At 39.7% G+C, this 14,272-nt stretch overlaps 1 protein-coding gene across 3 annotated transcripts; it reads left to right on the top strand.

The window, feature by feature from the left end:
* The first annotated feature begins 295 nt into the window (after positions 1-295).
* On the top strand, positions 296-14,243 carry LOC136664114 (potassium/sodium hyperpolarization-activated cyclic nucleotide-gated channel 1-like). Of its 3 annotated transcripts, none has more exons than XM_066641176.1 (11): positions 296-759; positions 2,096-2,291; positions 2,602-2,706; positions 7,683-7,823; positions 8,318-8,479; positions 8,620-8,713; positions 8,949-9,076; positions 9,300-9,443; positions 9,560-9,797; positions 12,763-12,845; positions 13,889-14,243. In XM_066641176.1, exons 1-10 carry the CDS (start codon positions 461-463, stop codon positions 12,798-12,800), a joined length of 1,545 nt encoding a protein of 514 aa, XP_066497273.1. In that variant the 5' UTR covers positions 296-460; the 3' UTR covers positions 12,801-12,845; positions 13,889-14,243. The 3 variants fall into 3 exon arrangements, with proteins under 3 accessions (XP_066497273.1, XP_066497271.1, XP_066497272.1); XM_066641174.1 differs by having other exon boundaries at positions 12,678-12,845; XM_066641175.1 differs by lacking the exon at positions 7,683-7,823 and having other exon boundaries at positions 12,678-12,845.
* The last annotated feature ends 29 nt before the right edge of the window (positions 14,244-14,272 follow it).

Here is a 14,272-nt window from a genome sequence, read left to right as displayed (position 1 = left end):
TATTTTTTGACATTTTAGGGGAAGCTGAGCTTACAGAAATAAATATTGAGTAATAAACAAATGCACAAAATTAAAAAACATGCATAAATTTAAAATTATATTATGCCCCCCACCCCACCCTCTGTGTTTATTAGTTGTTTTTTTTGTTTTGTTTTTATCCCATATTAAGTCTTTGTTTGTTTGTTTTATATTTCTCATTTCTATTTCTGTCTTTAATTGGGACCTTTAGACTTCCCTCTTAAATGGGAAATCCCCACAATAACGAACCAGCCTACTGCCTAATGTTTTCCTGTAAATCACCTTTTCTGTAAATCAGGTTTCTGTTCGGAACGGCGGTTGGTTCCGTGTGTCGCGCGCCCGATCCGAGGATTCACTAACGGTCACTGATGTTCAGAGGAGATACGAAAGGAGCTATCCTAGTTAGGTTAAGGTTAAGTACGGGATCTGTCGCGCTGTAAAGATGGACGACGTTAAAGCGGAAACACGAAAAGCAGCTGCTGTTGTATTCGTAGAGAAACAAACTCAAACAAATCCAATATATACGCACCAAGGAAGTGTCAAGGGTCGAGCTGAATTAGAAACCGGTGAAAGTGTCCGAGAGGAGAGCGGTTTCTCTCTTCGCTTCTTGAGGACACTTAACTATCCACAAGTCAACAAGACTTCCCTGTACATCTTTGGAAGTGTGATGGCGATCGAGCAAGAGCGAGCTCGACAGAGAGAGACCGCGAAGTGGGTCGTACATCCTCTCAGTCCTATCAAGTAAGTTCAATACTAACTTTAACGGTTACTTTAACACAGGCCGAGTCAGGTTAACTTCTAACCCCACTAGCTAGCGCATTTACTTCAAAAATCACTAATTGACCGTAGCCAGAGCAACGACAGTTCTGGCAAAAATTAAAGTTGGTTTACAGCCAATTTGAGACTAACTAAAAATAAAATAATATTTATATTTTATTGGGGGCGGCACGGTGGCGCAGCACACAGCTCCAGGGGCCTGGAGGTTGTGGGTTCGATTCCCGCTCCGGGTGACTGACTGTCAGGAGATGGTGTGTTCTCCCCGTGTCCGCGTGGGTTTCCTCCGGGTGCTCCGGTTTCCTCCCACGGTCCAAAAACACACGTTGGTAGGTGGATTGGCGACTCAAAAGTGTGTGTGTGTGTCTGTGTTGCCCTGTGAATGACTGGCGCCTCCTCCAGGGTGTATTCCCGCCTTGCGCCCAATGATTCCAGGTAGGCTCTGGACCCACCGCGACCCTGGATTGGATAAGCGCTTACAGATAATGATGATGATGATATTTTATTGGACACAGTCCAAATCACATAGGCTAGAATTGCCTACTAATTTGGATCAATGCTGTGTTTTAAAACATTGGACAGGCTATCATAGCCACCACTCATTATTACTATTTTCACTATTATTGTTAATCCTGAATAAATATAAAATGCGTAGGTAAATGAATACCACTTGGATGTAAATTAAGGAAAATAAAATGCTATTTTAAACTAGTTTCACATATTTCATACAGAAGGTAAATTATTGTGTATAGATCATTATAAATCATATGTTCTGATATTTTTTCTGATAGAGGAGTCAGAAACAATTTCAGAGATAACAAAAGATAAGACAAAAATTCTTAAAAAGTCTTTAAAATGCTATTATAGGACAAATTGTGTTTAATATGAAGGTTTGACAGATATGTAGAAGTAATTTATGCAGACAAAATTGACTCTAACTATGGAATCCAAATTAGATTTTAAAGTACATTGTCAAAAAATATATACTGTATATTTACAGTTCATATTTTAGCTTTGTCCTGTCATGTATTTAGCATGTATAAATACTAGCCTACTTCATTGGAATGGCACCTGTTAAGACATAAAGACATCATTAGGGTATGGATTTATCTTTCATGAATTTTCTTAATGTACCTGAATGGGCTCTATGTATTAATACAGATACATTAATACTGTATGTTAGAAGACAGTTGGTGGTACAGAGCCAAAACAAAAGCATCCCTGTCCAGGTACATGTTGGAGATGACTGTAGGTAACCGAACAGTATTTTTGTTTAATTCATACTGATTTTCTACTTCTACAGGTACTACTATGTCATGTTTATGTTGTTCCTGACAATTTTAAACATTTTGTCAGTCCCACTGGAGTTGGCGTTTTCTGATGAAGTAACAGGGATAGTTTTTATTTTCTGGTTGTCCTTTAATTTGTTCTCTGACATGCTGTTCACAATTGATATTGGCCTTAATTTTCGAATGGGTATACTGAAAGATGACAGTGAGGTAAGAAAATTTTCCCCCTCAATCTTTTGTCAAAATATCATTTATGATCACAAATTTGTATGATGTACAAATTTCTTTGTACATTTACAGTGGAAAAAAAATTCAGGTTTATAATACATTTAAGTTTATTTTAACATTTAATGTATAACCTTTGCACATAACATGGACACAAATGGACACATTGAAATCCCCAGCTTTTTTGCAATATTGGAAGTTCAAAGTTTATTTTATCTTGCTCCAGCCATTTATTTATTTAGAGTCACACTACATTTGTAGTTTATTAATTAGAAATATATTTGTCTTTCTGCAGGTGGCTGTTCTTGACTTAAAGTTAATAAAGCATGATTATCTTAGGACTTGGTTCGTACCAGATGTATTATCTTCTGTTTCCTTTGATTTCATCATCATTTTGATGGTAAAAAAAAAAAATTATGAATTAATTATTTAATCATCATCATCTTCTTTTCCGCTTCTCAATTTCAGGGTCGCGGTGATTAATTACTTAATTACTTTGCAAAACTGTGCAAAAGTCTTTGAAATTTAAGAAGATTATCCATAATAATAAGTTACATTTATATAGTGTTTTTCTAATACCCAAGGTTGCTTTACACAATAATTATCTGGACAAAAATTGTTTATTGTTTTTTACATTTCCAAATCACTCCTTAAGAAACCCAGTATTTACAGTTACCATCTAATGTATAGTTTAACTCTTCAGTCCTTCGTTAAATTAAACCAGGAGAGCTGCTGGTGGAATTTAACAAATACACTGCTCAAAAAAATAAATGGAACACTAAAATAACACCCTTCCTGGATCAGGGCCTTGTCGTGGCAGAAGGGCTTGTGTGGTCTCATGAACTCCAGGGCTATGTCTTCGGGAGCTGTTAGCTCCCAGTAGGGTCTCCCATGGCGAAAAGGTCTGGAGTGAAGATCCAGACAAACATGATCCAAAAGCATCCCTATGAGTACACCCATTAAAATTCAGTGTACCCTGCCTGGGAGAGAGTTACCGGGACCTACCCCTGGAGCCAGGCCTGGGGCTAGTGTCCGACGGCGAGCGCCTGGTGGCCGGGCAGCCCACGTAACCTGGCCGGGCTCAGCCTGAAATGGCAACGTGGGAGGATCATGTGGACTCACTACCTGCAAGATCCAGAGTAGGGGTGCGGTGCAATGCCCATCGGGCACAGAGCAGGGGCGAAGGAGCCCCTGGCGTCGTGGAACTTGTCAGCGGAAACTGGTTCTTGGTACGTGGAACATAACCTCACTGGGGGGGAAAGAGCCAGAGCTGGTGCGTGAGGTTGAGAGATACCAGCTAGATATAGTTGGGCTCACCTCTACACACAGTGTATGCTCTGGAACCAAACTTCTTGATAGGGGTTGGTCTCTCTCCTACTCAGGAGTTGCACAGGGTGAGAGGCGCCAGGCGGGTGTGGGGATACTCACAAGTCCCCGGCTGGCGCCTGTACAGCTGGAGTTTGTCCCAGTAAACAAGAGGGTCGTGTCAATGCGGCTCCGGCTTGCAGAGAGGAAAACTTTGACTGTTGTGTGTGCGTATGCACCGAACAGCAGCTCAGAGTATTTGGCCTTCTTGGAGGCAGTGAGTGGAGTTCTAGAGGGGATTCCATGCACTGACTCTATTGTTTTACTGGGGGACTTCGATGTTCACATTGGCAATGACTGGGAAACCTGGAGAGGAGTGATTGGGAGGAACGGACTGCCTGATCTAAACCCGAGTGGTGTGATGTTGTTGGACTTCTGTGCTAGCCATGGTTTGTCCATAACGAACACCATGTTCGAACATAAGATTGCTCATAAGTGTACTTGGTACCAGAGCACTCTGGGCCAAAGGTCAATGATTGACTTTGTGATTGTGTCTTCTGACCTAAGGCCGTATGTTTTGGACACTCGGGGCTGAGCTGTCAACCGATCACCATCTGGTGGTGAGTTGGATCCTATGGTGGGGAAAGCTGCCGGACAGACCTGGTAAACCCAAACGTATAGTGAGGGTGTGCTGGGAAAAGCTGGCAGATGACTCTGTCTGGGTGAATTTCAACTCTCACCTCCGAGAGAACTTCTCACATGTTCCGGAGGAGGTAGGGGGAATGGAGTCTGAATGGATACTGTTCCGGACCTCCATCGTGGAAGCAGCTGCATGTAGCTGTAGTCAAAAGCTTGTCGGTGCCTGTTATGGCGGCAACCCAAGAACCCGTTGGTGGACACCGGGGGTGAGGGAAGCTGTCAAGCGGAAGAAGGAGGCTTTTCAAGATTGGCTAGCTCGGGGAACTTCCGATTCTGCGGATGGGTACCAGCAGGCGAAAAAGGCTGCAGCTGAAGCAAAATCCAGAGCATGGAAGGAGTTTGGAGAGGCCATAGAGAATGACTTCCAGGCGGCCTCAAAGAGGTTCTGGAAACCACTCCGACAGCTCGGGGGGGGGCACTGTCCAAGCTGTGCTCAGCAAGGATGGTGAAACTCTGAACTCGACTGAGCGTATTGTTGGGCGTTGGAAGGAGCACTTTGAGGAACTCCTTAACCTGAGAGACATGCCTCCTGTGCAGGAGGTAGGGCCTGAAGTGTCTGGGGGGTCAGATTCCATTTCCTTGGCTGAAGTCACTGAGGTGGTGAAAAAGCTTCGTAGTGGCAAAGCTCCAGGAGTGGATGAGATTCGCCCAGAGTTACTGAAGGCACTCGATACTGTGGGGCTGTCTTGGATGACACGCGTATACAATATTGCATGGACATCGGGAACGGTGCCTTTGGATTGGCAAACCGGGTTGGTGGTTCCTATTTTCAAAAAAGGGGACTGGAGAAAGTGTGCCAATTATCGTGGCATTACACTTCTCAGCCTCCCGGGGAAAGTCTATGCCAAGGTGCTGGAAAGGAGAATCCGTCCGATAGTCGAACCTAGGATTTTGGAGGAACAATGCGGATTTCGTCCTGGCCGTGGAACTATGGACCAACTCTTTACTTTTTCACAGATGATTGAGGGGCCGTGGGAATTTGCTACTCCACTCTACACATGCTTTGTGGATTTGGAGAAGGCATATGACCGTGTTCCCCAAGAGATTCTGTGGGAGGTGCTCCGAGAGTATGGGGTGCCAGGGTCGCTCCGGCGAGCCATACGGTCCTTGTACTCTCAGAGTTGGAGTTGTGTTCGCATCCTTGGTAGTAAGTCAAGCTTGTTCAGTGTGGGCATTGGACTCCAACAGGGCTGTGCCTTATCTCCACTCCTGTTCCTGATATTCATGGACAGGGTGGCGCGGCGTAGCATGGGGCAGGAGGGCTTAAGTCTTAGGGCTTAAGAGCTCAGGAGGTGGCATCTCTGCTTTTTGCGGACGATGTTGTTCTTCTGGCTTCTTCGCACGGAGGCCTCCAGCATTGAGCAGTTTGCAGCAGAGTGTGAAGCGGTCGATATGCGGATCAGCACCTCCAAGTCTGAGGCCATGGTTATCTCCCGGAAACAGATGGCATGCTTCCTTCAGGTAAGGGGTGAGAACCTGCCCCAAGTGAAGGAGTTCAAGTATCTCGGGTTCTTGTTCACGAGTGATGGGAAGAGGGATGGTGAGATTGTCTGCAGTAATGCGGTCACTGTACCGCACCGTTGTGGTGAAGAGAGAGCTGAGCCATAAAGCAAAGGTCTCAATTTACCGGTCAGTCTATGTCCCCACTCTCACCTATGGTCATGAGCTCTGGGTAATGACCGAAGGAACAAGATCGCGGATACAAGCGGCCGAAATGAGCTTTCTCCGATGGGTCGCTGGGCGTACTCTCCGTGATCGGGTGAGGAGCTCAGTGACTAGGGAGGAGTTCGGAGTAGAGTTGCTGCTCCTTCGCATTGAGAGAAGCCAGTTGAGGTGGTTTGGGCATCTGATCAGGATGCCTCCTGGACACTTCCCACTGCCCCGGGGTAGACCCAGGACACGCTGGAGGGATTATATCTCCCGGCTGGCCTGGGAACACCTTGGGATCCCCCAGGAGGAATTGGTGGATGTTGCAAGGCACAGAGACGTCTGGGCTGCTTTGCTCGCCCTGTTGCCACCGCGACCCTGAAATGGAAAACCGGAAAAGATGTATGTATGTATGTATGTACTAAAATAACTTTATTCATTACATAGTGGAATGCTTTGAGAACAAAATATAAAAACGATCAATGTAAATCAAAATTATCATCCCATGGAGGTCTGGATTTGGAATCATACTCAAAATAAAATTACAGGCTGATCCAACTTCAGTGGAAATTCTTTAAGACAAGTTAAAATGAGGCTCAGTAGGGGGTGTGTGGCCTCCATGTGCCTGTATATCCTCTCGACATTGCCTGGGCATGCTCCTGATGATTCTGCGGATGTTCTCCCAGACTTGGGTTAAAACATCAGTCAACTCCTGGACAATTTGTGGTGCAATGTAGTCCCAAGTGTGCTTGATTGGATTCAGGTCTGGGGAACAGGCAGGCCAGTTCATAGCATCAATGCTTTCATAATGCAGGAACTGCTGACACACTTCAGCCACACAAGGACTAGAACCCAGGGCCCACTGCTCTAGCATATGGTCTCAATGGGACTCAGGATCTCATCCCGGTGAGTCAGGGTACCTCTGGCTAGCACATGGATGGCTGTGCATCCCTCCAAAGAAATGCCTACTCACACCATTACTGACCCACTGCCAAACTGGTCATGCTGGAGGATGTTGCAGGCAGCAGAACCTTCTCCAGGGCGTCTCCTTCAAGTCTCCTGGTGCACTGGCCTGTCTCCTGGTGTCTCCTCCATGCTTTGGAGACTGTGCTGGCAGACACAGCAAACCTTCTTATCACAGCTTGTATTGATGTGCCATCCTGGATGAGCTGCTCTATCTGAGCAACTTCTGTGAGTTGTAGACACCACCTCATGCTACCTCTAGGGGTGAGAGCACTGACAAAATGCAAAAGTGACCAAAACATCAGCAGGAAAGGATGAGAACAGAAATGGTCTGTGGTCACCACCTGCAGAACCACAGTTTTATAAGGGTTGTCTTGCTAATTGCCTCTCATTTCTAACTGTTGTCTGTTCCATTTGCACAACAGCAGTTGAAATTGATTCACAATCAGTGTTGCTTCCTAACTGGACAGGTTGATTTCACAGAAGTGTGATTGGCTTGGAGTTACATTGTGTTGTTCAAGTGTTCCCTTTATTTTTTTGAGCGGTGTACATATAATTATATGAATTGTATTGTGGTAGGAAACCAAACCTGTGTTAGTGTACATGCTTCTACTAATACATTTAGCTATTTTGTATTTATCCTTATATTATACAGTGTTTCCATAAGCAAATAAACATTGACAGCAGTTAAAAGTTCTTCACTGACATTTGCACAGGCCTTAAATATAAAAGTATAACAGAAGCATGTTTAACTGTTTTCAGAAAGTGTATTATGACCGTGATGCCACAATATCTCTAGGAGCTGGAAAGATTTTAAGGATGGTTATGTTTATAAAAATAGTGAGCTTAATACGCCTCCTCCGTGTGCCGAAGCTAGTGAGGTTTTATCGTGATTTGGAGAAGGTACATATTTTTTCACATTACAGTCCTAGTTTAAGGGAAGTAGTCTTGCATGGTCTTTTTATATAATCATACTTCAGATTTTGTGTTTTGTGATAGAGTATTTACTGTTCCTAGGATTTAGGATTTAGGATGCTAAAATTGATTTACTGCTATACATTATTGTATTTTGAATAGCCAATTTGTTATTAGTAATTTCTTTATTCTGTCATTATCTGTAACAGCTTCATCTTGTTCATTGTAGATTAATTAATTAGTAAACACAATCTCTGTAGTTAACAAAATATAAAGCACAATATTTTAAGGAAATCTCATTATTATATAAATATTATCATATTACACCAATATATCAGTTGTGCCTGTACAACTATTTGGAGACTATAAGCTTTGGGAAGGCATGTATTAAAGTTTCAAAAGTGTTAAAAAAATCTCTTAAGTTATTTTTTTTTGTCAACAACTGTGTTTATTTATACACTGATCATTTATCTCCTCCACAGATTTCAGATGAGAATTATTTGAAAATTCTCATGCTTTTCAGAATTATACGTTTATTCATGATTATCATTATGCTGTGCCACTGGAATGGTTGTATACAGTATTTTGTGTCTTTCCTTGATGGATTTCCTCCAGACAGTTGGATTGTAAGAGAGAATATTTTGGTAAGCAATGTTTCACATTGTTTGTCAACATTTTTTACTTAAAATAAATATTGCTACCAAAATTATTTTAATAAAAGTTCCAGAGTTTCATAGATTGCATAGTTTTGTTTTCTCTTATTATTATTATTATTTTTTTACAGAATGCAACATTTGCGGAAAAATACTCATATTGTGTGTTTCGTGCACTATCTCACATGCTCACAGTTTCCTATGGATCAGATTACCTACCTACAAGTATGTCTAGGGTGTCAGACTTTCCATTCATGGGACATAACATTTTGTCCTTTTTCCTTGCAGGTTTATTATCTGTGAACATAAACTCTGCAAAGAAGTCAAATAAAAAATCCTAATTCCCCTTTATTTAAAGCAAGGAAGCTCGTTCATCGTTTAGAATCATTTTTGAAAATGGAAAATCTTTGTTCAAAACTCAGTTGGAAGAGGACAGTTCAACTTTATTCTCCTTTTTCAGATATGAAGGAAATGTGGATTGTGATGACTAGTATGGTTTCTGGAGTCTTCATGTATGTAATTTTAGTTGCCAATATTGCTGCAATGATAACCAATATTGATGGTCCAACACAATCATACAAATGCAAGGTATGCTCTAAATGCAATATTTGTAAAAGTGTTTCAAAAATTTTAAATTATAAGACATTTGTATTTATGCAAATGTTTGCAAGGCATTTAGCCCTAACTCGTTTTGACTTCAAGTCCAGGTGTACAGTTTTATTTTTATCCATATTCATCTTTTTTTCTCAGGATAATATATTTAGTAATATGACCTAATGAACATAACACAATGCTATGTACACTTTTGTAGATGAACCATCTAGAGGAATACATGACCTACAGAAAACTCCCTAAAGCACTGCGTATTCGCATCACAGACTACTACCAGGCTCGCTATAGAGGAAAATGTTTTAATGAGGATATCCTTAGTCTGGTGTCAAAGTCACTGAAAGAGGTATTGATCAGTGTTGAAGGAAAACTGCTTTTGAAAACTTGGAACATGTTCATTTATATTTATTCTTCTTATGTCTGCTTTAAACAAAACATTGTATATTTCTTTTTACTCAATAGGAAATTCTGACAGTAATGTGTGCAAAATTACTAAAAAATGCTCCAGTATTCCAGAATTGTGATATAAATTTTATCAACGCCATTCTACCAAAACTGCAATATGAAGTCTTCCAGGAAGGTGATATTATTATCCAGCCGCATGCCCTTGCTGATCGTATGTATTTCATAGAGCATGGACAGGTCATCATGGAAGCTGAATCTTTTCAGAAACAACTATGTGATGGTGACCACTTTGGAGGTTAGTTATTCTAGGCAAAAAAAAAAGACTCAAAAAAAACAAAGACTCATTTTTTTTCACTTTTAAACCAAGAACAAGAGACATGACAAAAGAAACACGAGAAACCAAGACAAATCAAGAGAATGAGGCTAAATTAGTGGTGAAGGAAGAGAATAATGCAAAATCAGTGAGAAAGCACAGAGAAGGAAGAGAAATGTTTAAAAAAAACGGGTTAAAACAGAGCCTCTATGTTTCACTCAATGCAGTGTCCTTGCATTGTGTGTGAGCTCTGGGTCAGTTGTGTGTCTTACTGTTATTTAAAGGAACAGGTGCTGAAACCGGTCGTTCTGAACAGGGCTGTTCAGATTAAATGAATGTTGTTTAATCTTTGTGGTATTTTGACCAAGGAATGTCACCAATGTTTCAATATGACCCCAGGAAACTGTGTGTATAGGTGTATATGTCCCTTTAAAAATACATAGGCTGTTTCTGTCACGCCCTTGTCCTGTCATGTCTGTTTTCCCTGCCTTGTGCTCACTTAGCACATGGCTCTGTTTGTTATTGTTCTTGACTCCACCCTAGTCCTGCCTCTGTCCCCGTTATTGTCTCCAGGTGTTCCTCGTTTGTCTTGTCCTGATATACCCCTGTAATTTGAGTGCTCCTTTGTTTGGTGTTGTGTGTGTAGATGTATGTTTCTCAGTCCTTCTGTTTACATATGTCTACCACAATTCATGGCTCTTCTCTGTCTGCCCTAGTTTAAGTATGTTTAGTTTAGTCTTGTCTTTATTACCATCTGTATTTATTACCCGTGTTTATTTTGATTCTGTCTTTGTTTTAATAAAATTCCTTGCGTTTATGTTCGTCTCCTCGTCCTCCCTGTGCAGTCGTGACAGTTTCAGTTCTATGTAATTATGTCTGACATATGTAAACGTCCCCTCTTTTGATTGACTCCCAAAAACTGGCTTCCAATTGGTGTCACCGTTTAAGGGTTGTCACTCAGCACAATGCTAGCCAATACAAGCTTCTGTTTCACAACTGTTTGAATGCACTAAACTGCAATTACAGAAATGAATTTTTTGGGCATTACAATAACAAGGAATTCGGAAGAGAAAATGACCAGCATATATATTTGTTTAAACTTAGCAATTTGTGTGTGATGGGCAGCATGGTGGCACAGCAGGTAGTGTTTCAGTCACATGGCTCCAGGGAACTGGAGGTTGTTGATTCAAGTCCTGCTCTGGGTGAGTGTCTGTGAGGAGTTTGGTGTGTTCTTCTCATGTCCATATGGGTTTCCTCCAGGTGCTCCAGTTTCCTCCCACAGCCCTAAAATGCATGTTGGTAAGTGGATTGGCGACACAAAAATTGTGTGAGTGTATGTCTCCCTGTGAAGGATTGGCGCTCCCTCCAGGGTGTGTTCCTGCTTTATGCCCAATGATTCTGACCCTGAATTGGATAATCGGTTAAAGACAATGAATGAATGAATGAATTAGTGTGTTTGTGTGTGTGTTAATCACAATTAATTCATTGTCCCTTATTAAATGCCTGAAATAAAATGTGAAATAAGGTAATCAATGGAAGATCAAAACAATGCAATTATATTTATATCAATAGTGTCTATTGATTAACAAATATAATCACTGTAACAAAATTAAAATGATAGTATTTTTTTTGTTAGTGTGAAAAAAGGACAGGAGGAAGGGTAAGAGCACGTTCCCTGCGCTCTGAGAGTATAATGAATGAAGTATTTCGACAGTTTGCCTAAATTTTTTCTCTGTTTTGGCTTAATGTTTAATTAAGTTGTTCTTCTGGAGTAACAAGTGTTGTTTCCATGCCACTGTGAAGCAGAGGCTGAATCACAAATGTCTTATCTATACTCTCTGTAGAGCACATTGTTGGTCATAAACAGTTTTGGGCATGTATGCACATCATACACTGCATGATGAAAATCACTTTCAGTGAGCTATAAGTTTCATGTTTCCCCTGTGGAATTGGCGTGTAATTATTTATACATTTTATTAATAAAAAGTGCACTATGTAGGGAGTATGGCACTATATGGGGCATGAGCTGAGTTCCTCTACTGACTGTCAGGGCAACAGAGATGTTCACAGATGTGATGTGGATAAATGGGTCAGGGATCCATACTTATATTTCTTTATTTTTAACATCTAAACAAGCACTAAAAGTGTTGGCAGAAACAATAAATAATTTTTAAAAAGTTTCTGTTTGTTTATTGAGTGTGTTTGATGCCCATTTGCAGCCCATGGTTAAGATGATGAACAGTAGTGACACAGTATTTTCATCGCTTAATAATACACCTAGGCTCTATTAAAGAGGGAATTATGAGAGAAACTATTAGCAATATTTACAGTTTAAGGATAGAAAGATGCAGTGGTTAAGCAGCACCAGTTAAAGCAGGAATGAAGTGGAACCCACAAGTGGCAGTGCAGGTAGCCAGGAGATCATTAGAGCTAAGGGATGTGATTGGCCAAGTGCTATGCAGAAGTGTGTTAATAAATACTTAATTATGTTAAATCAAGTGTGCTGTTGGTTTAATAAATCCTGTATATATATATATATATATGTGCAGGTGCTGGTCATAAAATTAGAATATAATGAAAAAGTGAAACTTGTATTTTATACTCATTAATTAGACAGCTGCCCTGACCTTGGACCTCAGAAAACATAGTGGACCAAGTGTCACTTTTTGAATGGAATTACTGAAATAAATAAACTTTTTCATGATATTCTAATTTTGATCAGCACCTGTATATTTTGCGCTCAGTGATTCCGGGTAGGCTCCAGACCCACCACGACCCTGAACTGGATAAGTGATTACAGACAATGAATGAATAATTTTTTTTTCCAGTTAATATTTATATTACAGTTTTTTTTTTTAACAGACCTTGCCCTGCTGATCAGTGGAAAGAGACTGATCACGGTTCGTGCCCTGTCTACTTGTCACCTATTTTCCTTGTTTGTGGGTAGTTTTCAGCAGGCCCTGGAGGACTTCCCAGATGCCATGACGGACATGACAAAAACAGCTCATCAACGACTTGAAGATATAAGGAGTAAGTCTTTAGGAGATCTGCAGTTTAAAGAGTCTTAATAGGAAGTAAGAAAGTCTGTGGTTTGTTACTGTTCCAAATTCCCATTTTAAAATGTGACTTTTTATATATAAATTTCAGTTTACCAAATGGGAAAATATAAATCTGCAAAACATATTTTAATAATACAATTTTTGTGCTAAGCTATTCTTATAGCATAAAGGAAAAATACCTTTGTGTAGTGTAATGTATTGACCATTTTCATAGACAGTTACAATATGTTTAAGTAATAGCAGAATGATCTTAAATAGATGTAATGATGCTGCACACAGCAGTCTTGAGGCTATTACAGACCACAAAGAGAAAATGGTGTAGTTCTTAATGTTTCATGCACTTTCAAATGATAGTCATGTGATCAAGCAGCCTGTGTCTGTGATTGCAGCATCCTAAGAGCTGGATCCCCATGTATCTGTTGATTTAGGACACATATTTTGAATGTACTCTCTAATGTTTACTTTTACAGTATAAGTAAAATGTATGAATGTCATTACAAATATTGCAATGAATGTACACTCCAGGAAGGCTTAGTTGGTTTGAAGTAATTTCTCATATATGGGAACTGAATAAAAAATTATTAAAGCAGTTGTGCAGTCCAGAATCAACATATCTGTCTGTGGTCTTAAATTGCCTTTTATTTGTGGATACACAATAATGAAGATGTATATATTATTTAATTTATTATTATTATGTAATATATAACACAAATGACAATATGTAAAATTATAGTGAATTAATAACTAACAAAACATACTCAAATTGTACCTAGTCAGAAAAAATATGACTGAAACCTTTAATTCATTTCTTCAATAACTAATATATATATATATATATATATATATATATATATATATATATATATATATATATATATATATATATATAAACAAACAAACAATATATTTTAAAGCAGAACAAGTCAAAATTTTACATTTCATTGGCATCCTCGTGATCTTCCAACAGTTTTCTTCTTCCCAAGTTTCTATGACTATGACGTTTTTTTTTTTAAGATGCTGAACTAAAACACATTGCTTGCTCAGATGATGCTGAACTGGATGATGATATGATGGAGGGCATGTCTGAATTGCTGAATTGAATTGCTCAAGTCCTTTTTTCTTCAGTAAAATTCAGTAAGGTCTGCTGCTGTGACATGACCAAATAGTATGAATTTAGTAGGAGAGTCGAATTACTATAACAATTAAACATCTATGGCTAAAAAAACTTTTTGTTTATTTAATGTACTTATAGATTTTGTTCATTCGTAAAATATGGATTATTTGTTCCTGTGTTTTATTTGGTGAATTTGTTTGTAATAACTGATTATTTTGTTGATATGTTTTGTAAGAATTTTAATAGATTACTAATAACCCATGATTTATTGTTTGCAAAAATAA

This window comes from Hoplias malabaricus, chromosome 12 (genome assembly GCF_029633855.1).
Source record: "Hoplias malabaricus isolate fHopMal1 chromosome 12, fHopMal1.hap1, whole genome shotgun sequence".
Taxonomy (NCBI): domain Eukaryota; kingdom Metazoa; phylum Chordata; class Actinopteri; order Characiformes; family Erythrinidae; genus Hoplias; species Hoplias malabaricus.
The sequence above is the reverse complement of the archived record's forward strand: the minus strand, read 5'-3'. Positions and strand labels throughout refer to the sequence as shown.

Excerpts from the sequence above, each read along its gene's own strand:
- LOC136664114 (XM_066641174.1), top strand. The coding sequence starts at position 461 with ATGGACGACGTTAAAGCGGAAACACGAAAAGCAGCTGCTGTTGTATTC. Across the intron at positions 760-2,095 it reads CATCCTCTCAGTCCTATCAA|GTACTACTATGTCATGTTTA; the intron begins GTAAGTTCAATA and ends CTACTTCTACAG. Across the intron at positions 9,444-9,559 it reads TGTCAAAGTCACTGAAAGAG|GAAATTCTGACAGTAATGTG; the intron begins GTATTGATCAGT and ends TTTACTCAATAG.